This window comes from Mesoplodon densirostris, chromosome X, assembly GCF_025265405.1.
Source record: "Mesoplodon densirostris isolate mMesDen1 chromosome X, mMesDen1 primary haplotype, whole genome shotgun sequence".
NCBI classification, from domain to species: Eukaryota; Metazoa; Chordata; class Mammalia; order Artiodactyla; family Ziphiidae; genus Mesoplodon; species Mesoplodon densirostris.
Window position 1 is genome coordinate 82,432,026 of NC_082681.1, and position 27,138 is coordinate 82,459,163.

The 27,138-nt window shown below is 39.0% G+C and overlaps 1 protein-coding gene across 4 annotated transcripts in view; it reads right to left on the minus strand.

Annotated features, from left to right (window-relative positions):
• AR (androgen receptor) overlaps nt 1-27,138 on the minus strand; it is a 184,904-nt gene that overhangs the window by 23,531 nt on the left and 134,235 nt on the right. For 2 of the 4 annotated variants that reach the window (XM_060086762.1, XM_060086763.1), the window contains exon 3: nt 9,782-9,898. In XM_060086762.1, coding sequence (XP_059942745.1) covers nt 9,782-9,898 — 117 coding nt within the window. Of the gene's footprint in view, nt 1-6,346; nt 6,409-9,781; nt 9,952-25,615; nt 25,632-27,138 lie in introns of those variants that run through there. The other 2 variants (XM_060086764.1, XM_060086765.1) reach the window with 2 other exon arrangements.

The window sequence follows — 27,138 nt, forward strand, 5'->3', positions numbered from 1 at the left end:
TGTGTGTGTGTGTGTGTGTGTAGATGGAGAGAGGAGAAGGAAGAGGGTGGAAAATGCAGGTCCCAGGCAAGGCTGGAAGAGTGCTTCTGACCCTCATACCTGTCTGCCCCTGGCCTCAAAGACTGCACACCCACCAGAAGGAAACTAGTTTCGATATGGAGGCTCTGAGGAAGAGTCAGAGCATAGCAAGATATTACAAACTCTAAGGAACTCTCCTCTTACATCAATGAAAATGTTGAGGCTGGCTTGGGAGAAAAACAAGGCTTCATACTTGCTGGAGAAGCAAGTGTATGGTGTGAGTGAACAGTGTGGGGCACTAAAGCTAGAAGAGGTAAAGTCTTATCTACTTTCCTCCATCATCTTAACTTTAATAGAAAACAAGAGAGTAGGCACTGGTTCTTGGATTTTGCCTTCCTCCTGCTTTATGAAAAGTTCAAGTGTGTGTGTGTTCCTAAAAGCAGAGTCACATTAACTTTGGGAATAGGGAGAAAATAAATGTCTGACTGTAGTCTCCTGGTCTGTTTGAAGAGAGAGGCTGGCTGGCTTCTTGGGGGTGTTTCTCCAGGAAAATCAGAAATCTGGTCTTTGTTTACTGAACTTCTGTGGATCAGCTACTACCTTCAGCTCAATGATGGAGCCTGAGGTTAAGATCTAGTTCCTTGGCAGTGGTCCAGCAAAATGGAGGTAAGAGGAAACTCATGAATTGCCTAATAACCAAGTGAAAATGCCACAGGAGCCTCAGATAGGCACAGTGGCTTCTTGTTCAAGGTAGCACTTTGAGTCCTATTAGCAAAGCTTCTTCCCAGCAGCAGCACACTGTGGAAAGCAAGTAACTGAGCCAGAGCTTCACTGCATCCACTTGAGTCAGTGCCTGATGCTATCATATACAATCAAAAACAATCAAAGGGCACTCTGTTAATGCCAAGTCATATTACAGAAAACAACAATCATGATGCTCATGACTACATGAATTGGTAACTCTATTATTTAGTCCTCACAATATCCCTGTGAGGTAGGGAAACACCATCAGTCCCACTGGGAGGAGTCATGCACTAAGAGAGTAGCCCCCAGTCCCAACATTAGAGTATCTGTTGAAGAGCAAAGGCTTAAGCCCCTAAGCTTCAGATTCCAGGTGTTTCCAGCTATCCACTAGAGCCCTCTAGAACCCTCAGTCTGAATGAGGCAGGTCAGCCTTTCTTCAGTGTCTGGTCACTTTCAGATGCTTGCAGTATCCAACCTGGATATTTTCCTAATATGAAACAGTGACACTGGTGAACATAGCAACTTAACAATGGGCTAGCACCTAGCAGGCCCAATAATCAGATACTTGAGTCAGATCCTCTGACATAGGAGGCAGCATGCAAAGTTGGGAAGAATGAGTGACTGCCATTTTGGACTGGGGGTTTCCTTGTCTCATTTCCTACCTACTTGTAAGACAGAAGTGAGACTGGGAAATGGAAAATTCTTTACTTGGAGTTTTGCGGGTTTTTTCCCCTTTCTTTTCTACTTTATTGACGAATAAACTAAAGAGCTTATATATGTGTTTGTTATGTGCCTCTTGCTACGTAGTGGGCAAGAATTAAGTGGTGGTGGTGGTTGGGCAGAGAGGATGTGGAGGAAGGGAAGGGACGTGAAATTTAAAGGTCTCATTATAGCCACTCAGAGGCCAATAAAGACTCCTTATTCAGTTTTCTGAATTTCTTGTAGCTGCCAAACAATCCCATAATATTACAAACATTATTACTCAGCTTGGAGATGGGAATGCTTTGAAATTAATGTCTGTGTGCCTAACAGCTCACTAATCAAAGCTTCCATGCCTCATTTTCCACCCTGGTGAGAGTCCTCAGTCTCTTCCAGTTTCATTGTGGCCAGCATGATACACCACACTGTGCAGGCCCAGGCTGGTGACCTTCTGTCTTGGTCAAGATCCAGATTTTCTTTTTAGTTTCAAATGTCAGTCCAAGTTTTCTGCAGGTGATTTCTTCAGGATTGGTGCTTACATTGTTTTAAGTGCTGACTGCTAGAAGTCTGAAATGTCCCTCAACAATCAATTTTCACTTCAGCTACATAACCACTGGTCCAATGGGGTATTAAACAGGAGAAAGAAATACATTTCTATGCCTGGGTTAAGAGATCTAAAAAGTGTAGCAAGAATTAAATGGACTGAAGAGAATGGAACTTGATTCTAAAAGAGGTGATCTAGAGTAGTGATGCCATTTGCAATTTACTTCCTAGATATTTGTTGCCATGGAAATATTATCAATAATAGATAATTTGAAGGCTCTACTGGTTTCTGGGTGGTTGTGTATTTCCCCCTTAGTTCTACTTCATACAAACATGATCCCAAAGGATGTACAAAAGTCTCTAAAAAAGCATCTTTCTCAGGTAAATTGTCTATGTATAAGTTCAGGACAATAGGAAAATATTCTAAACACTTTTGTTAATCTTAAGGAATACATTCTCCAACTTGTAACTATAAGTGGCACTTTTCTTAAATCAAAAGTAAAATGTTTTCAAACAAACCGTTATGTTATCAGTTCATATGAAATTTTTTTCTGAATTTTTATATTTGGAAAATACTTGCCTTTGTATATATGACCTATTGTGGGCTGTGTACTCTTAACTTTCTGCATACTACCTTCAAAAAACATTGCCTATGACATCATTTTACTCTCTCAAAAGCACCTGAGGGAATCTGGAGCACTCACAGCGAAAGTAAACAGCAATAAAATCTTTCTGCTACTATTACACTTTAAAAACTCAAGGATTTTAAGTGGAGATTTTATAAGTTAGAGACTTATTCAAGAACCAGATATGTGGTATCATCAAGTTTGATTATCAGAGAAAATTATTTACCTCTACCATAGTTCTCTAAAAAGAAACATTCAGAGACAGACTACAGCATATATGTGCTGTACCAGATAATTTGGTTTGGAGGAAATAAGAGATACGGTCTCTCATCTCTCCATATACAAGTTCAGTTGAGAACTACAATTAGAGAGAAGTATACCTTTTTCTCTCCAATGTCACCAAATATGTATGTAGCCCATTGGAGGATGGCAATATTGACTCTGGAGGACAGATTGCAAGGGTTAATTCAGGGGAAGTTCAGACAACAGAGAACCAAGGAACCAGTACCATAATCCACACTCCTATAGCAGAGAGAACGGGCTCCATTAGTGACTGGGAGCACACAGACCAATTTTCATCCAAAAAGGGAGGTACAGTGATATTTATTGTGTGCCTACTATGTACCAGATTCTTTAAAAATTTTCCACCATTCTGTAAGGAAAATTTTATTATTCCCATAGTGTAGTTGGAAAACTGAGTTGGGGAAACTGAGAGTCAGAGCGATCTAATGATTTATCCAAGGTCATCAAGGCAGTAAGTGCCAGAGCCAGGACTAGAAACAAGGCTTGTATGTATCCTAGCCCACCAAGCTGTTTTCACTATACACAGGACCTCTTAAAACACAAAACCAAAAGAAAAAAAACAGCAAAACAAAACCAGAAACTGTAAGTGCTGAGCAACATGTTGTACAGGTTGGTGTCAAAATTTATAGGGCAATTCTGCTCCTCTGTGCATGCCTCAGTTGCTGATGTGTAGGAGCACTCAAGTATCTAAGAAATTTGTGTGGGGAGTAGCACTTCTTAGAATTTAGACTTACTGCTTATATCTCCAACCTAGAGACTTTTTGGGCTCTAATCTACAGAGTCCAAGTAGAAGGGAGGAAATTCCATTAACTGAGTTCCACATTGTTGATCCTTTATGATACTCTGCTGCTTGCTGAACAGGGTTTAGAGGGGATTCAATCATTGGGTGGGCAGTTGGACACAAATTCTTCAAATCTGTAATTTCTAGGCCTCCTACATGAGCAATGAGGGTATGTGGTAGCACCATGATGAGGTTCTGGGTGGATGTTGGAATGCTAGTCAGAGAGTACACAGAAGGACTGTTATACTTTAGGGTAGAATGTCTAGATAGCCAAAATATTTATTGATCACTTTGCATGATGCTAGAAGTCATTATATTTCTCAGAAATTATGTATCTAGCATGCTCCTTGGGTCAGGAATATGTACTTGTGGCCATTAGATAACTTGGGCCTGAATTATATCCTATCCTTTGCATATGACAATAATACTATAGACCCAACATGTTTTACTTTAGTGGTTTTAGTAGTCTCTGGTGCATACACTTGAGATGTGGTGAAGATGGTCTGCTCTTGGTCATGAAGTAATTCTTAATTGATTCTCCTGGTGAGCAATATACATGTAGGTATACACATCTATAAAATGGATGACTTGGGCTAGGGGTATTGTCTGCTTATAGGATAGAGTATTTTTCTATAACCAAGTTTTCCAAAGTACATTCCAGAAAACAGTGGTTTTATAGGATATTAACAGGTGCTATGTGAAAACAGCTTTCTGTGCTTGAGTTAAATTTGGGAGTCCTGAATTACCAAGCTCCTCAGGTTACTTTATTGCAATACTTGACAAGGTCTGTGATATGCTAACATGCACTGTAAATCTTCCTGATCAAGACCATAAAATGCAAGTTTTCCTAACTTATTTAACCATAAAAAATAATTTTTCATGTATCATGTCACAGAACTATTTTTCTCAGAACCTATACTGAGAAACACTGGCCTAGATCAAGGCAGCAGACTTGTATAAGGGTAGGACTTATGCACATGGTCAGCACTTACAGGTATCAATCCAAGCAGAGGCAACTAACCCCAGGAACCATGGCTATAATCCTAGGTGTTTAACAAAACCGATGCTAGAAATTTATTTCTCTCTCTCTACCTAGCATACTATCTCTTTTTTATAAAATTTAAGCCCTCATCTATACAACATTCATGCCGTTGCTAATTCTCTTAAAAAACAAACATTCAAATAAACAAAATGGTATGTGAACATGTCTATTCCGTGTCATAGCTCTTCAACTGCATGAAGTTCAAATCTTTTAGCATAATAACCAAGTACATTTTCAGTGTGGTTTCATCTTGCCTTCCCCCTTCCTCCAGATCTGGCCATATTAAACTACTTGTGCTATTCCTCAAAACCTCAATGAATTTTTAAAATGTCTTTCTGCCTTTATTCAAACTGTGCACTTTGCCTTGAATGTCCTTTCCCTCTACCTCACTAAACTTCTTCCCAGCTTCTTCATTTCCTATTTAGCCTTTAAAGTTAAGGTGTATTAGTTATCAAGGTCTGTCTCCCCTTGTTTAAATTTCTGAAGGCAGGGATTGTATCTCATTCATCTATGTTCCCCCAAAATGCCTACCACAGAAACTGGCACATAGTTGGCACTCAATTAATATGTGTTAAAGGGATAAATAGATGAGTGAATGGATGGAAAAATGAAAGGGCTAGCTAGTTGGCTGCTTGGAAAGATGAATGGATAGTTTGATGGATGAATAAATGTTGTGAAACTTGTCCGCTGAAGAACCAAGCCATGAAATGGTAGTTCAGCATTGGAATCACTCTCTTGCATCCAGGGCATGTGATCCAGAAGTAACAATGGTGGGCTGCTCGTGAGCATGGGGAATGATGAAAGAGCTGACGTCAAGGCTCTCTTCAACACTGGAAATGACAAGGACGTTCATAGTGTCCATGACAACATCAGACCAAGCCATCCTCTCAACTAGAGAATCATGGAGGTTGTTAAAACCTGCAGATCTGTTAACAGTTTTGAGTCTCAGATGTGGAATTCAGCCTCCTAGTAAGAACGAGACTTCTCAAATATGCTAGAGTAACCTCTGAAGAAAATGCTGCACCCCTCAGATTCTCACATGCTCTGGGGCTCCATGTTTCTTCTCCTCTTCTGGGGTTTGGCCATTACCTGAAATTCCTAAAAGGCCTACCATCTTCCATGGTTCAGGAGAGGAGGGAGTAGGCAGGGGCCAAAGCCATTTATTAAAGGTTGAGAACTGAAAAGTTGCATAACACAGAAAGAAATAATGTTTAGAGAGGAATAGGAGAGAAAATGAGAAGGAGGGAAGGGTCAGGGAAGAATATGGCGGGTAAAGGTAATTCTTTCTTTCTTATTCCATCTTGGAAACTGGGAGTATATCCTTGAGAAGTGCAGAGAAAAGTAAGAAATGGCTGTGTATTTATTCTAATTATGAACTGTGAAAAAGCAGCAGTTAATTCATCAGGGAGAATGTGCTTCTTTGGACATTTATATTTTTTAAAATTTTCTTAAACAAAAAGTAGGCAAGGAGGTTAGATTACTGAAGCAATTAGCAGCATGTGGTTTTTCAAAAGCAGCCAGAAATGAACCATGTTCAAAGAAAGGCCAATCCTTGTTGTAGATGGGCAGTTGAAAGTCTGGAGGTAGGCTTTAAGGAAGCCACTCTGAGAATCCAACCACCTCCAGGATCCTTTCAGAAACACCAAGAGCTGCTAAGATAACAAGAATCAACAGGTAGATAGGCTTAGAAGCAAAAAGGAAAAGGGTATGTGTTTTAAGTATCTCTGAGCTGAGGAGATTCCATCACCAAACATAGAGGGAACACTAAAGAGAAAGCCAAATTAGAGACCTTGAGGCATCAAGACCAAGCAGCCATCAGCTGCAGAGTGCCAGGTTCTCTAAGATATAAAGACAGTCCTTCTGCCCTCTACTCTATCAATAACCTATCCATACAGTCTAGACACATGCTATATCTTATTTAGGTGTGGCTTGAGGTAGCTAAAATTATTATGCAAGTCAATGCACTCAAGTCTAGACTAATCTATACCTCTGGAACAGTGAATAGACAATCCAAAAAAGGACTGATACATCTACAATCCTTTCTCTGCGACTTTAGACATAGAATCACAAAATGGTAGGGCCTAAAAGGTCCTTGGTGAAGCCCACTACCTCATTTTTGTGATGAGAAATATGAGCCTCAGATGGGAGAAGGGACTTGACCAAAGCTACATTCTTAGTTGCCGTTTTGGAAGATATTATTCAATTTTGAATTGAGTGATGGGAAAAATAAAACAAAATTATCCAAAATCTCCTTCAAGGTGATCAAAATGTTGATGCTAAACCCACATCTTGTGAAAAAGGATGTCTATTACTAATGTATTCAGAAGGATCACTGTATTGATGCTTGCTTTCTTTTTTCCATTGTTTGAGTAAAGGTATAGTATACACTGAATTTGCAAGTTAACAATAAACTGGGAAGTGTCTGCAGCAGGGAAGCAAGGAATGTGAAGATAAGTTTAGCAAAATGGAAAGGTTTGTTTCTCAGACAATGGTGTCTAAGAGGGTAAACATTTGGGTTTTTACTGACGTGGTACTTGAACATAATATATGATTCCCTTAATTACTAGAATCGTCTTCCAAGTAGGATCTTGATGGTACTTTTGTTTTGAGATGATTTCTGGTGATGTTCTGCCTGTTGGAGCTATTATATATTATAGGGTATGCTAAGTAACTCAGGGTTAAAGCCAACTGGGAAGTGCTGTGTACAGCCTTACCAGCTAAATTACCAGTGACCTTACTATTATAATAAGTCCTCACATTTGTCTAGCACTTTGTCATTTACCAAGCATGTTCACATTCATCATGTCATCTGACCCCATCATAGCTCTGTAAGAATGGTATGTCTAAATTACAGATGAAGAAATTGAAGCTTAGAAGGGGCACAGTGAATAATGGAGCTGGGCCTTTAACCTAGGTCTGCCTGACTGCAAAAGCAAGATCATTTACAGGACATCAAGAATCCTTGTATTTTTTGGACATTTCTTGAAGTTTGCCTGCCTGAAGCTCTATTGCCTAGCATGGTACCTTGTATATAGCAGACACTCAGTAAATGTAAAAAGGGAACTGAAACCAAAGCAAGCCGCAGCACTTCTCAGCTTCTTCTCATTGTATTGACCAAGCCCATTCAAATTTGAACACTTTAATAAATCAATCTGAAAACTTACTTTACCACTCTCTTCAAGAAATTAATTTACAGATTTATTTCGGACTGCTATATGGAATAGTGAAATTGTTATACACAAACTTCTTTTCAAAAGAGATTCACTGTAATCATGTCACAGTCTGCTTTATAACAGAGGATGTTAGCTGATACATGAAACTAATTTTACGATTTGGGCCCAAATGTTATGAGGACTTTTGTTACCATTAAACTTTACCTGTGTCAGAGCGGGCTTGCAATTCATATCAGCAGATGGAAAACTAAGGGGCTGTCTACCTGGGAGCCCCCATATCTTATACATAATTCACAGAGGGCTAAATAATTGAGAGTCGAAAATATCAGAACCCTCACCATGGGGTGACCCCCCACCATGAATGTTGTGACAACATTCATATGGAGAACACTTCATATTGTCAACCCTTTTGTCAACTTTCCTGGCTATTTTTCTGCACTCTCCCTCCACACCAAGTCCTGTTTCTTCCTCCCCACTGTAGACCACAATTATAGGATTTTTCTGTAGTAAGCCAAGCAAAGAAGAACAAAGTTGACTTTTCTCATATTATTTGAATCTTATTTAATGTGGTTGCCTGGAAAACCACTCGCAGAGCATCTGCCTGCAATGTCTAGGAGTACTAGACACTACTTGAGAGGCTGTCTCAAGCTGAATCTGCGTCAATTCATTTTTAGTACTTTGGTCTGTTTAAAGACTATCACTAGCCTGTGAGGAGGAGAGGACACAGTTACCCACATGAAGACCCACACATGGTTAGAAAACAACCATGTTGGTTTCTGTAAATATGCACATAGGCAGACAAGGTATTAAGCACCTTGCAGAAAGCCAATGATAAACAAGTACTCTAAATCAGCCTTGAGAAGGGGAGGGGAGAGGGCAGAATTATAGGCACTTGGGTTTTCCAGGCTGATAATAAGTAATCAGGTATGAGGCTACAGTTTCAGGTGTTCAGAAACAGGTTTGCCTTTCTTCAAATTTCCAAATCAAAGTAGACTAATAAGCTAGCTTTTCTCATGAAAGGTGCATGTTTTTGGAAGCAGCAGACAGTAGAGAGGACCCTGGCACTGAGTAGATATAAACATGAAGAAATGAGGAATTTGAAGGGGGAAAATGTAAGTGTCAGCCAAACCTTTCTGTAATGGTGACAACAATCATGGTAGACACAGAATAAAGGACAGAGAGCATTATGATGGGGGATTACCCTTGAAAGAGCTGTATCTTCGTTCTGTCAAGTTACTCTGCTACTAAAAAAACATGCTTTTGGAAATGGTCAATAGATTTGCAAACAAAAGGAAATGATTAAAAAGCCTGTTCATCCCTGGGAGATGTGGGATAGGAAATTGGCTCTGCTTGGCAGCCTAGTCATAGGCTCCAAAGAAAAGCAGCTTCTCATTCCAGGTGGCCAGCTCCACAACACAGGCAGCAGCTAACTGAGGGATATTCCTGGGTTTTCAGGGCCAGCCTGTGCCTGGGTCATCCTGCACCTGTGACTGTTCTGGATTCCTTAGCTCTCTCATCCTAGCCACCACTTAACAACATAAGGTCAGTACCATTATGTCCCCTGGAGAACCCTTCATAGTCAAGTCCACACTCACTCACCCTCTGATGGGTCCTGATCCCTGCTTCACACCTCCTGCTCTTATGCTGAGCCCCAGAGTGCGGTGTGGTATGGTTAAAGATAAAGAAAAGCACCAGCTGGCTGATGGCCACATTGGATATGAAGGGGTCAGCCTGTATCTAGAGCATGGCTGGCCTCCATGGAAGCATCAAAGAGGAAAATCTGGTTTAAAGAGAGAATAAGAGAATGAGGAAGGGAAAGGAAGAAGGAGAAAGAGGAAGAAAAATATTGTACCTCCCAGAGTCATCCCTGCTTCATAGCATTTCCGGAGGCGACAAGATGGACAATTTTTCCTTCGGAATTTATCGATGGTGCAATCATTTCTGCTGGCACACAGGTACTTCTGTTTTCCTGGGAGAACAAATATAAGAGTAGACAGTCCTGTTAATATGCTGCCAGAGTCTCTTTGGAAAGTATTTCTAGGCAGAAAATGTGTGAAGATATACCCTGCCCAATGAGAGAAGTGGATAGAGAATGGTCTCATATGATTTGATCACGAAGACTCTAACTATTAAACAAGGATGGCTTAATTCAATGCTATATTGTTTGGTTTTCATAGGTGTTTTTCAAAGGGATGAACAATTCAGGTCCTGCTGATACCTCCTTTACTAGGATTACATACTGACTTTTTAAATAAGATGCTCTTTACTAAAAGTCAATAATGTCCATGAGAAAATATGGTGGGAATTGTTACTCCTTTAGCATGGCATAGCAGAGACTTGGGCTCAGGCAATGTTCCCTCCTCCTGACTTCTGTAATCATCATAGGATCATACTTGAGCTAATAACATGCTTATTTTTCATAATACAATTAAGGTTTCTATAAAAGAGAACTCCATGTGATTTTTAATTGTTTTTAAAGTATTAGTGATCATACCCTCAATCCTGCAGGTTATAAAAATCAAACAGATAAAGCCCACTCTTTGCAAAGTAAACACAGAAAATGAAAGGAAGTCCTCTGAAGCTAGCAGAAGAAAAACAATCAGTGTCATGCACATGTGAAGTTGTGAGAGATACACAGAAATAAACACACACAAACACACCACACACATTCTCAGACTCAGAAATCCTTAGGATTATAGCTGTTCAAAGAAAAACACGGAGGTCCGCTCAGAAACACATATTTCACTCAATACTTTGTCTCCTTGCTCCTTGCACAGGCCTGGCACACAGTAGGCCTTCAATAAACTGACTGAATGAATACTCAAGTGGAACAGAGAGATCCAGAGGCACATAGGGTCACCAGCAGAAATAGACAGCGGTACATACCCTGCTGCTCTGAAACATGCAGAACTTACACTTATGGCCCTGCCCCCAGACTGAGCCTGTGCATTCCTTCATCGCACCCCTTTTTTTCTCCAAGTCCTTGGTATTTTTTTCTCTCATTTACTTCTGTGCTTTACTTTATGGGATAGACCAAGATTTTAAGGAGGCTTCTTTTGGCAGAATAAGAATGTTTGTAGTAGAGAAAAGGAATAAAAATTGAAGAACAATTGCTATTTGATATCGGGGAAAAGCCCACAAATTAGCTGTAGCTCAGCTTTCCTCTCTCTTCACTCAGTCTAAAATTTACATTACAGTAACATCTATTGTAGTAGGTTATTTTTTGTAGGAGATTCACTGTAACCAGGTTAGCAAAATTTTATTTTCCTTCCTCTCCCCCTTTCTTTTTCCTTCCCTCCCTCCCTCTTTCTCTTCCCTTTGTCAAAGGACTCTGAAATTCTGGGCTTGAAGGAACTATTAAAAATCACCCCAGGACAACATTTTCATTCCAAGGATGAGTTCTGGGGTGGTGACTTGCCTGAAGAACACTGAATTGGAGGCACCTTAAGGAAGAAAAACTACCATTTAATAGGCACTTACTATGAACAAGGCCTGTGTGAGGGGGTTTACATATGCTATTTAAATAAATCGCCTTGGCAATCCTTTGAGGTAGGTACTGTCATCACTTTCACTCAGCAATGAAAAAACTAAGGCCTCTAGGCCAATACCCTTTCTACCATACTGCAGGATTTTATTTGTAGAAATAGAACACATAATTTGCTAACATCTTCTTTCTGCTGCAAACTGAGGACTGTAATATGTTCACAGAATGGATGGTGCTTTGATGATTGCCATATAGCCTTTGGGTGTCAACTCCTAGAAGGCAGGCCCTGTACCCAATTCCAGTGGGTTCATTTCCAGTGCTGTGGTATTCTAGACCTGGGACCCCCCCACAGTTTCAGTGTTGCTGCAATCCTCAAGACTACAGGCAGACCTCAGACATATTGCGGGTGTGGTTCCAGACTACTGCAATAAAGTGAATACGCCAGTAAAGGGAGTCACATGAATTTTTGGTTTCCCAGTGCATATAAAGGTTACATTTACACTCTACTATATAATACCTATTTATTTATGTATTTTAAATAACATATAATAACATAAAATAATAATAAATAAAAACCTAATATAAAACATAATAATGTAAAATAAAAATCCATCCCATTTGATTAGCTTACAAAAGTTAATAAGAATCTTGTACAAATTAAGTATAACAGGGATTGCTATATACCCCATTATACAGCTGAAGAAAATGATACTCATTAAAATGACATTGACCTGCATGGCACCACACAGTTTATTTGTTCCATATCATAGTCCATAAGGTTATGAATTTTACATATTGGAAAGAATTTTAAACACTGGTCACACCACCCCTACTTCTCCATAAAAAGCTTGAATCCCCTCTATAGCATCCCTGCCCCACCTTTTTTTGAATTGCAGCCCACTTCATTTCTGGACTCTGTTATGAGGCTCTTACTTCCAGGAAACTCAGTGTCTGTCTCTTTGTAGCTTTGACCCATTGGTAATAATATATAATAATGATGTATTATTAAAAATAGATAATCTTTGATCTGTAAAGGACTTTAAAAGCCTTCTAATAAAATGTCCCAAAGTAGTGCTTGACTCCTCAGTTATGAAAATGGCCTCAAGGTATTGAAATGACATGCCCCAAATCACAGGAAATTGGTAGAGCCAGCACAAGATCTAGTAAATGCATCCGGTGGAGACATGTTGTGGGTGGGTGTAGTCTTAAGACTGAGCACTCTGAGGATGTTAAGTATCTTTGTTTATTGTCTAGCACGTGTATGGCCTTCTCAGTTGACAAAAGAACTGTGTAAATGGGATCTGGGCCTGCTCCAAGATGGTCCTAGAAGGTCCTCTGTTCCCATGCTGTAGCCAAGGTGACTGACTAATTAACATAGAGAACACAAACTACAACCCATCTTCTTCTCCTCCTCAGATTCTACAAACATTACACCTGGCTCTTTGACACTGTTGACCTCCAACAGCAAAATTTTATCAACAACCTATAATCAGTCTCACAAAAAATGTCATTGTGAAAACTCTGGCAGAATATAAAAACCCCTCTCACATGCTGAAGGAAGTAAGTCCAAACTCTAGAACTACAAACAGATCACACATTTAAATACTTGATAACTCTCTTATTAGAACAGCTCAAACCCTTTATTCCTGTGAATGGTCACATAATGAGCTGATATGAGGTCCTCATATGGTCCTCAACAGCCATGCCAGCTGGCTCTGAAATTCTTGACTGCCTGATAGGGTTCTGCATTTTTCTTCATGGGTCCTATTCTTCCATCATAAACCTTAAGTCTGATTCAAAGCTCCAGCAGAAACAAAGGTCACAGGACAGGCTTCAGATATTTTCTCCAGAGACTCCCCATTTCTGTTGTTTTCTGTCAGCCCCATTGGTGCTGCCATGCAGTATGAGCTGAGGTCAATGTCTGATTAGGTTTCTTTCAATTTGTTCATTGTGAAAAATCCTATATGGAGCTGAGGAGGTAAAGTAGGGGAGTTATCCACCATCTGTGGCACCACATCATGCAAATGAGAAGAGGGTCAAGTCATCGTCTTTATTATGAACCTATAAAGAAGAGTGAAGAAGTAGGACTTCTCATGCTTCATAAATAGAGTGTTAGTTCAGGGCCTATATAAACAAACCTAAAAACAAAACAAAACAAAACTCCTTTATTGAGGTATGTAAAAGAAGACCGGAATTAAATGGAAAGATGTACAGTGTTCCTGGAAGGGAAGATGCAAGACTGCAAGGATGCCAGTCTTTTCCCCAGTTAAGTCTATAAATTTAAATCAACCCAAACAAAATTTTGGCAACATTATCGCAAAGTTTATCTAAAGGAATAAAATGTGTGATATTGCCAAGATATTTTTGAAAAAGAAGAGTAATGAGACTTTTCCTACTAGACATTTAAAGTATTATAATGCCATAATAATTACAACAGTTTGGTATTGACTCAGCATAGACCTATCAGTGCAAGAGACCAGAAAAACCAAAAACAGACTCTGCACATGTAATATGTCATTCTAAATCAGTAAAGAAAGGATGATTTATTCATTAAATGGTGTCAGAACAACTCATTATTCATTTGGAAAAGATAATAAAGTTAAATTACTAGTTGAAACCAAAATAAATTCCAGATGGATTAAATATGTCAATGAAAAAGCAAAAACAAATTATTGAAATATTGTTAGATATTGAAATATTGTAGGTGAACATTTTTTAATTTTTGAAGGTCCAAAAGGGATTTTTAAAACATGACAATAAAGAATACATAAGCAAAAATTCTGACAGACTCGACTAGAAAAAATTTAAACTTTCTTATGTGAAACAAACATAATAATACAATTTAAAGACAATCATGAACTAAAAAATACATATCAGTATCAAGTAGGTAAAAGCAGTGGTCAATTTCCTTGACATATAACGATGAACAATACAACAGAAAGATGGGCAACAGACATGAACAGGCAATTAAAAGAAGAACCACAAAAGATCAGTAAGCATATGAAATTTGTGCAATTTCAATTTTATTAATAATTATAGAAATACTATTTAAATAAGATATCATTTTCACAAGAAAGACTGGTAAAAATTTAATACTAGTTACTGGTGAAAAGGTATTGTTAGTGGGTGTGTAAACTTTTTAGAGAGCAATTTTGCCATATACCTAAAAAAATTAAATTCACATAAACTTCAACCAGTAATTCGACTTTTGGAATGTTTTATAAGAAGATAATAAGTTAAGCACAAAAAAAAGTAGTTCAATGCAGCATTATTTAAACAGGGAATGCAGTCAGCCCTTCATAGTCATGTGTTTCACATCCGTGAATTCAACCAACCATGGATTGAAATTTCAACTGTATTCATTCTATTATGCCAGTTTATTTTTATTATTTATTTATTTGTTATTCATAGTTTTTTTCCCTTTTTCATGGCACTATAGTGACATACAGAATTATATTAGTTTCAGTTGTACAGCATAGTGATTTGACGTTCATATACTTTAGGATTTTATCAGCATGATAAGCCTAGTAACCATCTGTCATCATAAAAAGTTATTACAATATTATTGATTATATTCCCTATGCTGTACATCACAGCCCTGTGACTTATTTTATAATTGGAAGCTTTTATCTCTTAATCCCCTTCACCTATTTCTCCCAACCCCTCACCCTCCTCCCCTCTGGTGACTACCAGTTTGCTCTCTGAATTTATGAGTCTGTTTTGTTTTTTCATTTGTTTTTTTAAAATCCACATATAAGTGAAATCATATGGTATTTATCTTTCTCTGTCTCACTTATTTCACTTAGTATAATAACCACTGTATATATATACCACACCTTCTTTATCCATTCTTCTATTGATGGATGCTTAGGTTGCTTCCATATCTTGGCTATTGTAAATGATGCTGCAATGAACATAGGGATACATATAATCTTTTTGAATTAGTGTTTTCATTTTCTTCAGATAAATGCCCAGAAGTGGAACTGCTGGATCATATGGTAGTTCTATTTTTAATTTTTTGAGGACCATCCATACTGTTTTCCATAATGGCTGCACCAATTTACAATCCCACCAATAGTGCATGAGGGTTCCCTTTTCTCCACATCCTCTCCAACACTTGTTTTTTTGTTTTTATTTTAATAGATCTTTATTGGAGTATAATTGCTTCACAATACTGTGCTAGTTTCTGTTGTACAACAAAGTGGTTCAGGCATATGCATACATATATCCCCATATCCCCTCCCTCTTGATCCTCCCTCCCACCCTCCCTATCCTGCCCCTCTAGGTGGTCACAAAGCACAGAACTGATCTCCCTGTGCTATGCTGCTGCTTCCCACTAGCTAACTACTTTACATTTGGTAGTGTATATATGTTGATGCTACTCTCACTTCGCGCCAGCTTCCCCCTCCCCTCGGTGTCCTCAAGTCCATTCCCTATGTCTATGTCTTTATTCCTGTGCTGCCATTAGGTTCATCAGTACCGTTTTTTTACCTTCCATATACATGTGTTAGCATACGGTATTTGTTTTTCTCTTTCTGACTTACTTCACTCTGTATGACAGACTCTAGGTCCATCCACCTCACTACAAATAACTCAATTTCGTTTCTTTTTATGGCTGAGTAATATTCCATTGTTGTCTTTTTGATGATAGTCATTCTAACAGGTGTGAGGTGATATCTCACTGTGGTTTTGATTTGCATTTCTCCGATAATTAGTGATCTGCATTTCTCTGATAATTAGTGACGTTGAGCATCTTTTCATGTGCTTGTTGGCCATCTGTATGTGTTCTTCGGAAAAATGTCTATTCAGGTCCTCTGCTCATTTTTTGAGTTGTTCATTTTTTTGTTTTTGTTTTTTGTGGGTTTTTTTTTGTTTTTTTCTGTGATGTTGGGTTGTGTGAGTTCTTTATATATTTTGGACATCAACCCCTTATCTGACATATCATTTGCAAATATCTTCTCCCATTCAGTAGGTTGCCTTTTTGTTTTGTCGATGGTTTCCTTCACTATGCATAAGTATTTTAGTTTGATGTAGTCCCATTTGTTTATTTTTGCTTTTGTTGCTTTTGCCTTAGGAGACAGATCCAAAAAAAGGATTGCTAGGACTGATATCAAAGAGTGTACTGCCTTTGTTTTCTTCTAAGAGTTTTACAGTTTCAGGTGGACTACACCATTTTATATAAGGGACTTGAGCATCCACATATTTTGGCATCCACCAGCGCTTCTGGAACCAATCCCCAGCAGATACCAAGGGACGACTGCATTGGAAAAATTTAAATGTGCAACATTAAGAGAATGATTAAATAAATTATTCTATATTCATGCAAAGGAACACTGTGCAGTCAGTGTCTTATTTTTTAACTTGGAAGGATATTCACAATATACTATTTTATTCAAAAAACAATAATGGTGTTATCAAACAATGTATTTTATTGAATCCCACTTTTAAAACTTAAGGCTTTAGAGAACATCCATTCAAGTTATTTTATTCTTTTGTGGTGAACCTTTTTTACAAATGAAACATTACATAGAGTCCCCATATAATGTAACAGATGAAAATTAAACTTAATGTGCCTGAAGCAGGCATAGGAAACTTAGAACTTCTGCTAGACCTCTCCTTTTCTCCCCTTCTCTGCAGCTTTATCACTGTGGTACACCTTAGAGAAACTCTATAGGACTCCCTAGGGCTTTGTGGAAAAGTTTAGAGACCTACATGACTTAGTCCAACCCTCAGTATCTCCTATTTCAGAGACTAAGAAACTTAGACTCAGAGAATGGAAAAAACTTGCTTAAGGTCTTACCATGAGTCGATGTCAAAGTAGCAACAAGAATCCATGTCTCCCTATCTCCAGTCTAGCAGTTCAGTGCTATTCTCACATAAGATAATAGATGTAAAAATAACATAAAGCATAAATCATTATACAGATCTTATCTATTATTATTATTTAAATAATACACTCCTTGAATATCAGAAGAGGCAAGGACCTCTGCAGAGATCAACTAGTCCAACACTCTTATTTTACAGGTGAAGAAATCGAGATCCAGAAAGCAGAGTGCACTTGACCAAGGTTAAACAATGTGTCAATGACAGTGATGGAACTAAAACTCAGGTTTCCTGCCCACAGTGTTCTTTGTACATTTGCTTTATTACTGCAAAATCATTTTCATATTCATTATCTTGCTGAGCTTTTCTTCAAAGTAGGGTGGGTACAGAATGTTATCCTCAATTTATGAGGAAACATGAGATACAGAGTGCCTATTGAGGCCAAAGAATATAGTCCAGTTTCAATCCAGGCTACCATATGCTTTCTACTGAACCACTATAAAACCAAGCAAATATTTTATTGAATATTTGCCTCTCTCCTGACTTATTTGCCCTGTATTTTCTACATATACCCATTGCCTCTTCCTAGTGTCAAGGAAGAGTAATCCTTGACTTTCCTAGAGAAAGCAATGGAGAGAGGAGGTAACCCACTGTGCTTTGGGTACTATTCCAGGTGCCTTTAAAGATGCTGACTCACTTAATTCTTGTCAAAATTCTTCCAGGTAGCTACTATTCTTAATTTAGGGTTGAGGAAAATAAGGCTCAGAGATGCTGAATGACTCACCTACAGTTACCAGCTAATAAGTGGCAGAAGCAGAATCAGAAGCCAGGTCTGTATGACCTGTGATATAGATGCTTGTCTTTGTCAATGTGATATCTTTTCTCATATGGACCCTGACACTATATTTCAAAGAAAGAGGTAGCACAGAATAGTAAAAGATCATAGAGCAGGAAGGAGGAAGACCTGAGGACCAGCCCTGTGGTCTTACTGAATCACTATGTGACCCATATTTCTACTTATCTTTTTCTTTTTTCTTTCTTTTTTTTGGGGGGGGCTGTGTTGGGTCATAGATATGGCATGTGGGATCTTTTGTCACAGTGCAGGCTCTTTGTTGTGGTGCACGGGCTTTTCTCTACTTGTGGCGTGTGGGTTTTCTCTCTCTAGTTGTGGTGCATGGGCTCTGTAGTTGTGGTGTGTGGGCTCTGTACTTTGCGTCAGGTGGGCTCTCTCATTGAGGCGTGTGAGCTCAGTAGTTGTGGCACGTGGGCTTAGTTGTCTTGTGGCATGTGGGATCTTAGTTCCCTGTCCAGGGATCAAACCCATGTCCCCTGCATTGGAAGGCGGATTCTTTACCACTGGGCCACCAGGAAAGTTCCTCTACTTCTCTCTTCATCTTTTTCTCCTGATCTATAACTAGAAAGGAATATGTTAGGCATTAAGAAAATAGTAGCAGACTAAGGAAGGTAGGTTCAGAAGTCTTCTATTCACGTTAGTGTTTGTGATGGAAGTCTTAGAGTCCCTGAGTGTGACTCTAGGAAGGCTGAAGCCAGTCTGCATATCTATCTTGTTTTTCCAATCTCAAATCTCTTGACTTTATGGGCTTTCTCTGAAAAACAAAGACATTACCCTACAGAAAGAAGAAGCTAAGTGCCTCTTCCCTGAGTGACCTACATAGACTGGAAGGAGACCAAGGCCTGTTTAGGGCCATGTATCCTGTGGACATTACTTTCTCTGGGGCTGAGGCAGCCTAGAACATCTGGCCTAATCACCCAAGGTCTCTCTTCTATGAAAAGCAATCCAAAGCCTTATTGATTCCTAGTACTTTTTTTTTTCTCCTAGACTACTGCTCTTTGGCCTGTGGAACAGGCTAGACAACTCTAAACAACTCAGTCTGTGCCCTGCCAAAGGGCAAGTCGTTTGTGAGAAGAATTTATAAGGTAGCTGAGTCCTTGTGATTCTAGGGCTGCAACCATTCCCCCACCTGTCCCACCCACCCAGAAACACAGATGGCCGTTAACACAGTACCATGATGGGCCCTCAGCCAGGCCCCTCAGCTAATGCTCAACAGGAATGCTTCTTGGGAGTGGTTATAAACCCATGATCATTTTTGATTCTTTTGATGTTATAGTTAGCTCTACTTAGGGGGACAGGAATCAAGCCCACACTCCTCTTCTTGGCTTTCTGTACTTTCCACAATCTGGCCCAAGCTCCACAAAATAGAAATGAAAAGAGTACTAGAGTGGCAGTCAGAACAGCAGGTGTCAAATCCCAGCTCCAAATGGCCTCAGGCAAGGCCTTGAAACTTGAACCTTGAACCTTGATTACTCATCTAAAAAATGAGGATATAAATAATGGCATTACCTCCATCCTAGAGTTATACAAAACAAGTAATATAGGATACACGTGCAAGTGACTTGTAAAAGGGAAAATATCAGGTACATTAGATCAGTTATGTATAATGTTACTGAGTCTATCTTGTCTTCTATTCCCCTCCAAGAGCAACCTTCTTATGACTATGCTACTCTCTTCATTGGCCCCTGCCCTGGCCACAAACATTCCATCCTCTGCCTCCTGCCCCCAGTACACACACACATACACTTCTCTGTTAAAGAAAACCCTGCAGTGTTCAGTTCCAGACCACGTTGCCTAGCTATTGCAATGCATATAGACCTCCTGCTTCAAGAGGACAGCAAGTAGTAGGTGAGGCTGACAAGTTTGATGGTGGCTAGGTCACGAATAGCCTTGAATGCAATGCTATGGAGTTTAAACCTTAACACAATGAAATATTTGAATACATCATTGAATTCAACCATAGAAGATGTTTAATAACTATCCTCTGATGGTTAAAGGACAATCTTTGAGTGTATACCTACTATGTTCCAAGCACTATTCTAGGCAACCAGGGAAACAACAGTGAATAATACAATCAAAAGCCTTGCCCTCAAGTTGGGTGATCTTGGTGGAAACAGACTAGTAATAAGTGAGTGATAAATAATAATTTAGATATTTTCAGATGGTGATACATATAATGAAAGAAATAACACAGAGTGCTGTGATAGGAGAGTTAATTTAGGTAGAGTGGGGAAAGATTATGTGAGGATGAGGTTTTGAGCTGAAACTTGAATAATAGCACCAGACATGCAAAGAACCAGGGGGAAAAATTCTCAAGAGAAGTAATAGCAAATACAAAGCCTTAAAGTCATGAATGAATTTGGTGTGTTGTTGGAACAGCAAGGTGGTCAGTGTGACTGGCATATGATAAGGGAGGGGAGGTGGTAGGAAGAGTTGATTCGATGGCAGAACCAAAATGCTTATGCCTGGTTTCACTCCCAGTAGTTTTTATTCAATTGACTGGGGGTAAGTGAGGGCACTATGATTTTTTTTAACACTCCCCTATTGTTTCTAATGTGCAGCTAGGGGAGAGAACTGCTGATGTTGGACCTTGCCGGTGAGTTGACTGCTTATGTAGTTCTGCAGCTGACATCAGGTTAATAACAGGATGAATGTTTGACATTGAAATAGCACCTGACAATTCACAAAACTCTTTGGTTTTTTGCTTCTCGAGAGACTAGTGAGGTTCAGTTCACTCAGATGAACATTATCGGGAGCACCAAACAGATGGGATTTGGAAAGACCATCTTGGAGAAGTACAGGCTCCAACCTCACCAAGGAAAACACTATGAAGAATAGGCAGCTCACTTCTGCCAAGGTCATCTGACATTTGGTCAGACCCAAATTGTATGTTTTCCAGCTGTCTACCCTTATGTTCTGTGCAGCGTTGTGCTGGAGTTGGTTTGTAGTGATTCATAAATACCAATTCTGAGCATCTTCACAATTTCGCATTCAGTGCTGTCATACTGGTAGCTTGAAATTGGTCCTGATAAGAGTATCTACATCATGGAAATTAGTGAACAGTACAAATATCAAGGCTTCCTGCTGACCCCTGCCCCCTCGCAGGCAGAAACCGTTTATTGGCACGACACCAGTCCTGCCCTTGTGGTAGCTTTACTTCCTTCTAGTTGAGTCTGACCCTGTTGTTCTTTTCTCCACACACTTTCACCTGAGCACACCTCTGGGGTTTGGTAATATGATTAGAAGCACAGTTTATGTAGCCTCAATTGCATTTTAGAAACATATTGCCATCTTCACATACTTTACCCAATAGATGTGTTCCTGAACAGTGGTGTATAAGTCACATTTCTTTAAACTGAATTCTCATTTGAGTGTACAGTGGGGATTGATCATTTAAAGAAACACTGTATTGAACAGTTCTGTAAGGTCAAGACAATCATTCTTTTGTAAAATTAACAGTAACTATTTCATTTATAAATTTTGTCAAATACAAATTTTGCATAGTCTTACAACCTTTGTGGGGGACAATTTGGCAAAAGCTTTCAAAATTGAAATGTACATATGCTTTGACCCAGCACATGTTTGCACATGTGTGGCATGACACATATACGAGAACATTCTCTGCAACATTGTTTATAATAGCAGAAGACTGGAAACAACATAAATGCTCATCAACAGATGGAGTCATACAATTCAGCCATTTAAAAATGAATCAGTTCTGTATAAACTGAGTGGAACAATCTCTAAGATATATAGTAAAGTGGGAAAAAATTTGCAAAACAGCACAGAACACAGTTGTCTGGGGAAAAATTGATGTATTTTCTATATGTGTCTATAAATGAATATACTATGTATACAAGGGCACACAAGAAACTAATAAATATTGGTTGCCTCTGAAGAAGAGTACTGCATGCCAGAAGGATGGGGGATGGAATTATTTTTCACACTTTAACCTTTTGTCATTTTAAAATTTTGTACCATGTGCATGTATTGTCTGCTTTAAACATAGATTTAAAATAGTCACAGCTCTGTTAGGCTTCCCTGTTTCCTTGAGACAAATCATTTACCCTTTCTAGGCTTTAGTATCCCTATCTATACAACAAGGGGGTTAAACTCCATACTTCAGAGAGGAAACCAAAACGGGTTGTCCCCAAGCACATCCTAGTCCCCAATTTATTGAGTCACCATTCACAACAGGTGTGTTTCCTGTTCACCATACTGTGCAATTAGGGAAGCTGCTTTTCTAATATGGCCAGAGAAGGTACTTCTGTTATTGACAAAAAATGTTAGTTAACAAATACCTACTGAAAACCCAAATGGTCCAGGGCTTCCCTGCTGGCGCAGTGGTTGAGAGTGCGCCTGCTGATGCAAGGGACACAGGTTCGTGCCCCGGTTTGGGAGGATTCCACATGCCATGGAGCAGCTGGGCCCGTGAGCCATGGCCGCTGAGCCTGCGTGTCCGGAGCCTGTGCTCCGCAGTGGGAGAGGCCACAACGGTGAGAGGCCCGCATACCACACAAAAACCCCCACAAAAACAAAAAACAGAACAAAACAAACAAAAAAACCAATGGTCCAGCCCTGTGCTGAAGTCTGTAGAGGAGAAAGTTATAAATTATAACTTTATAATTATAGTTAAAAATTATAGTTCTTGCCCTTTAGGAGTTTGCATCTAGTGGGAGATGAAATAGCAATAATAAAAAAGAGGATGAGAGAGTTATGGAATGAGGCAAGGAGGTGTAGGTCATGAATTGACTACAATGGCTCACTGTGAGGACATTTCTTTCTGTTGATAAAATGATGGGGGAGCATGAGGAGGAGAATTCAGTAATCTCTCAATAAATTAATATTCATCACAGAGATTAAGAGACTATAACATAGACTGTGAAATTTCTATTACCTGTTCTTAGCTATTTGTTAATTGGCAAAGAAGTATGGTGTGGTGGCAGGAGCAAGAACTTAGGAGTCAGAGGGACTGGGTTACGAGTCCCAGCAATGTCACTTACTAGTTATGGTAAATAGCATAAACTTGGGCAAACAGCATAAACCTCTTTGAGTCTGTTTCCTCCTTTGTAAAAAGGGTATCATATCATCCACTTTTGCAGAGCCATGGACATTTAAAATAACTTCTATAAAGCATCTGACAAATTTTAGCTACTTGGTAAACAAGAGCTGTTTGAATGGTGTGCATTCTTCTGGAATCATGTGGAATGCGAAAAGAACTGACCAAGGCTGAAGTTACTGCTGAAATCTTTATTGTGCAGCATTCAAGGACTGTACTTAATGTTATTTATTTATCAAGTACTCCACAATAAAAAGCTTCTATAAAATTTCTCAGATTTTTCTTCCTATATATTTCTAAAAACAAAGGTCATCTAAGATCAAATTTGAAAACTGAAATTTAATCTGCAGCTCAAACATACCCTCATTATGCTCCCTTTCTGAGTGCTATTCTGATTTGATTCACTAAAAATTCAAAAACTACTTATCAAGATGATTATAGTGTATACCTTATCAAAACACATGCTTCTTGACAAGATTAATGATGCAGGTGGGGGGAGAAGGAGGGGCAGAGGAGGAGGAGGAAAAAAGGAAGAAGGGATGAAGAAGAAGGAGAAGAGGAAGAGGAGTAGAAGGGGAAGGGAGGAGGCAGGACTAGGAGAAGAAAAAGGAAGATATGAGAAGAAAAGAAAAAGAAAAGGTTTATAGAATGAAACACTCAATCCTGGGCCTCACTAAGGACCTACCGAGCTCTGTGACAGCTTCAAGAAAAGTTGAAGAAAGCATTACCACCCTCCACCAAGTGCTGCCTCACTGGGCTCAACATTACCTGTGGTGTCACTGCCATCCCTACTGAGGGTAGAAACATTCCTGGTTGCAGGAGGGAAGATGTGAGCTTGTATCCCAATTATTTCATAGCCACCTTCTCCAAGTCTCTCTTCTTCAAGGATTATTTTGAGTTACTTCCCCTTAGGGAGTCACATTGTGATGGACCCTGAGCACTAAGAAGCCAAAATTCCTTTCTGACTCTAGGAAAGCCCCATAAAGGCACCAACAGATTGATATGGGACACTCATAGAGGAATCAATTGAAACTGTAGAGAAAGGAGCCAGGGTAATAGAGTAGGGAAAAAATAGGGCATTGTATTTCCACAAAAATCCCTGCTTACTAGCTGGAACTTTGGAGCAAGTAACTTGACTTCTCTAGACCTCAATTTAGTGCACTGTAAAATAGAGATAATAACTTATAAGTCTGCTGGGACATGTAAATGAAACAATGTGGGCAAAACAACGAACACAATGTCTGGCCCTCATAGGCATTCACTAAGTATTGAAAGAGAAAGAAAAAGAGAGGAGTAAATGAGTAAATTTTTAAAAAATAGAACCTAGGAGAATATGTACAACTAATTGGGCAAAAGAGAGTAATAGTTGTTATATAACATCATCAGAAGACAAAATAATGGTATGCTAATAAGCTGTATAATAAAAGAAATGCAAACAGCTTGCAAATGTTAAGTTAAACTCCTAAAATGAAATAATTAAGAGTATTTGCATTTCACAGCAGTAATCTTGATGGAAACACAGAATTTTACTATGTAAACAAAGCACAGGTAGAGCATTCCAGGCGGAGGAAATGATGTATTTGAAAAGGCATGGAGGTTGGAAAGAGCCAAGATTGATGGATAAAACAAACTGTGAAATTAATGTCTTGTGGCTCATCAAAAACTAAGATATTCAATTAGTCTTGACCAAACACATTGACTCCATACACTTTTTCTTTTCCTTTCTACTAAAAACAAAGTTTTTTTCTTTTTACAACTTCCTTAAGACAGCCAAATGGGTTTGACTGTTCCTTCCCCCAACCTCTACTTTGGCCTGCATTTTGGTGATTACTACCTGAAAGACCAGTTGTTAGAACTGACCAACAGTCATGGCCAGAAAAATGACATGTGGAGGCTAGTGGGGTACTAGAAGGAATACTGACTACTTACTTAAAGCACTCCTGGGCTTTACTTTCCAGCCATCAGAGCATAAGAAGGCGGTGAGACTACATCCATCAAGAAAGGTCCACCCATACCATCCATTTGCCATAAAGATAACGTCTTTTCCTGTCATATATTGGGTTGGCCAAAATGTGCCTTCAGTTTTTAAGTAAAAATAAAAGACACATTTTTCATTTTTACCAAGAACTTTATTGAACAGCATATTCACCTTTTTGTTCCACTACCTTCTGCCATTTTTCAGGTAACTTCATAATTCCATCTTCCCAAAACTTTTTATATTTTTGAGCAAAGAACTGTTCAGGTACCTTTTATAGTCTTCCAGGGAATTGAATTTTTTTCCATTAAGAGAATTTTGTAAAACCGAAATAAATGGAAATCTGAAGGTGCAATGTCTGGTGAATACAGAGGATGGATCAGAACTTCCCAGGCAAGCTGTAACAGTTTTTTCCTGGTCATCAAAGAAACATGTGGTCTTGCTTTATCCTGATGGAAGATTATACATTTTCTGTTGACTAATTCTGGATGCTTTTCGTCGAGTGCCGCTTTCAGTTGGTCTAATTGGGAGTAGTACTTGTTGGTATTAATAATTTGGTTTTCCGAAAGGAACTCAAATAGAGGACTCTCTTCTAATCCCACCATATACACAACATCACCTTCTTTGGATGAAGACCAGACTTTGGTGTGGTTGGTGGTGGTTCATTTCACTTGGCCCACAGTCTCTTCTGTTTCACATTGTTGTACAGTGTCCACTTTTCACTGCCCATCATTATTTGTTTTAAAAATGGCATGTTTTCATTACATTTCAGTAGAGAATCACATGTGGAAATACGGTCAAGAAGTTTTTGTTTTTTTTTTTTTGCTTAACTTATGTGGAAACCAAATATCAAAGTGATGAACATAACCAAGCTGGTGCAAATGATTTTCAACGCTTGATTTGGATATTTTGAGTATGTTGGCTATCTCCCACATGGTATAATATTGATTTTTCTTAATTAATGTCTTGATTCAGTTGCTATCAACTTCAAATGGTCTACCTGACGATGGAGCATCGTCCAGCAAGAAATCCCCAGCACGAAACTTCACAAACTACTTTTGACACATTCGATCAGTCACAGTACCTTCTCCATACACTGCACAAATCTTGTTTTTTTTTTTCATTTCAGTCGCATTTTTACCTTTCTTGAAATAATAAAGCATAATGTGCTGAAAATATTGCTTTTTTCTTCCATCTTCAATATTAAAATGGCTGCACAAAAGTTCACCGATTTTGATGTCTTTTTTAAAATGCTCACTGATATGACAGCTGTCACATACAATCTAACAAAATTGTTTCAAATGAAGTTAAAGACAACTAAGTGCTACTAGAGCCATCTTATGGGAAAATCTGAACAAACCTTTTGGTCAACCCAATACTTCAGTTCCCCAACAAAACTCTCACTGAAAATGTTGAAATCAACTGAATTACAAACAAAAATAATGGTCTCTAGGGCTTCCCTGGTGAAGCAGTGGTTGAGAGTCCGCCTGCCGATGCAGGGGACATGGGTTCGTGCCCCGGTCCGGGAGGATCCCACATGCCACGGAGTGGCTAGGCCTGTGAGCCATGGCCACTGAGCCTGCGCATCCGGAGCCTGTGCTCCGCAACGGGATAGGCCACAACAGTGAGGGGCCCGTGTACTGAAAAAAAAAAAAAAAAAAAAAAAAAAATAATGGTCACTGACAAAATGAGAAGTCTCTTATTAATCTTAAAATTCCTCTATAATGCAGGACCCAAGAAAAATGAATACATTATTCCTTTCCATATGTGATTTGGAACGTCAGAAGAACACAAAGGTACATGTTGCTATCCTTTCTTTAATGAAAAACAAACCAAAACCAAACAACAATTACAAAACAAACAAAAAAACCCCACCCTGGCCAACTTGAGGAACATGAGCTGACAAACGACTCAAACTTTCTGTTATTTTTTCACTGTCCCAGGGTTCCCTAAGTATCTGAGCGTCTTTGCATTTTGAAGTACATTTTCAGCACCAAGGGCACCAGAGTTATTCA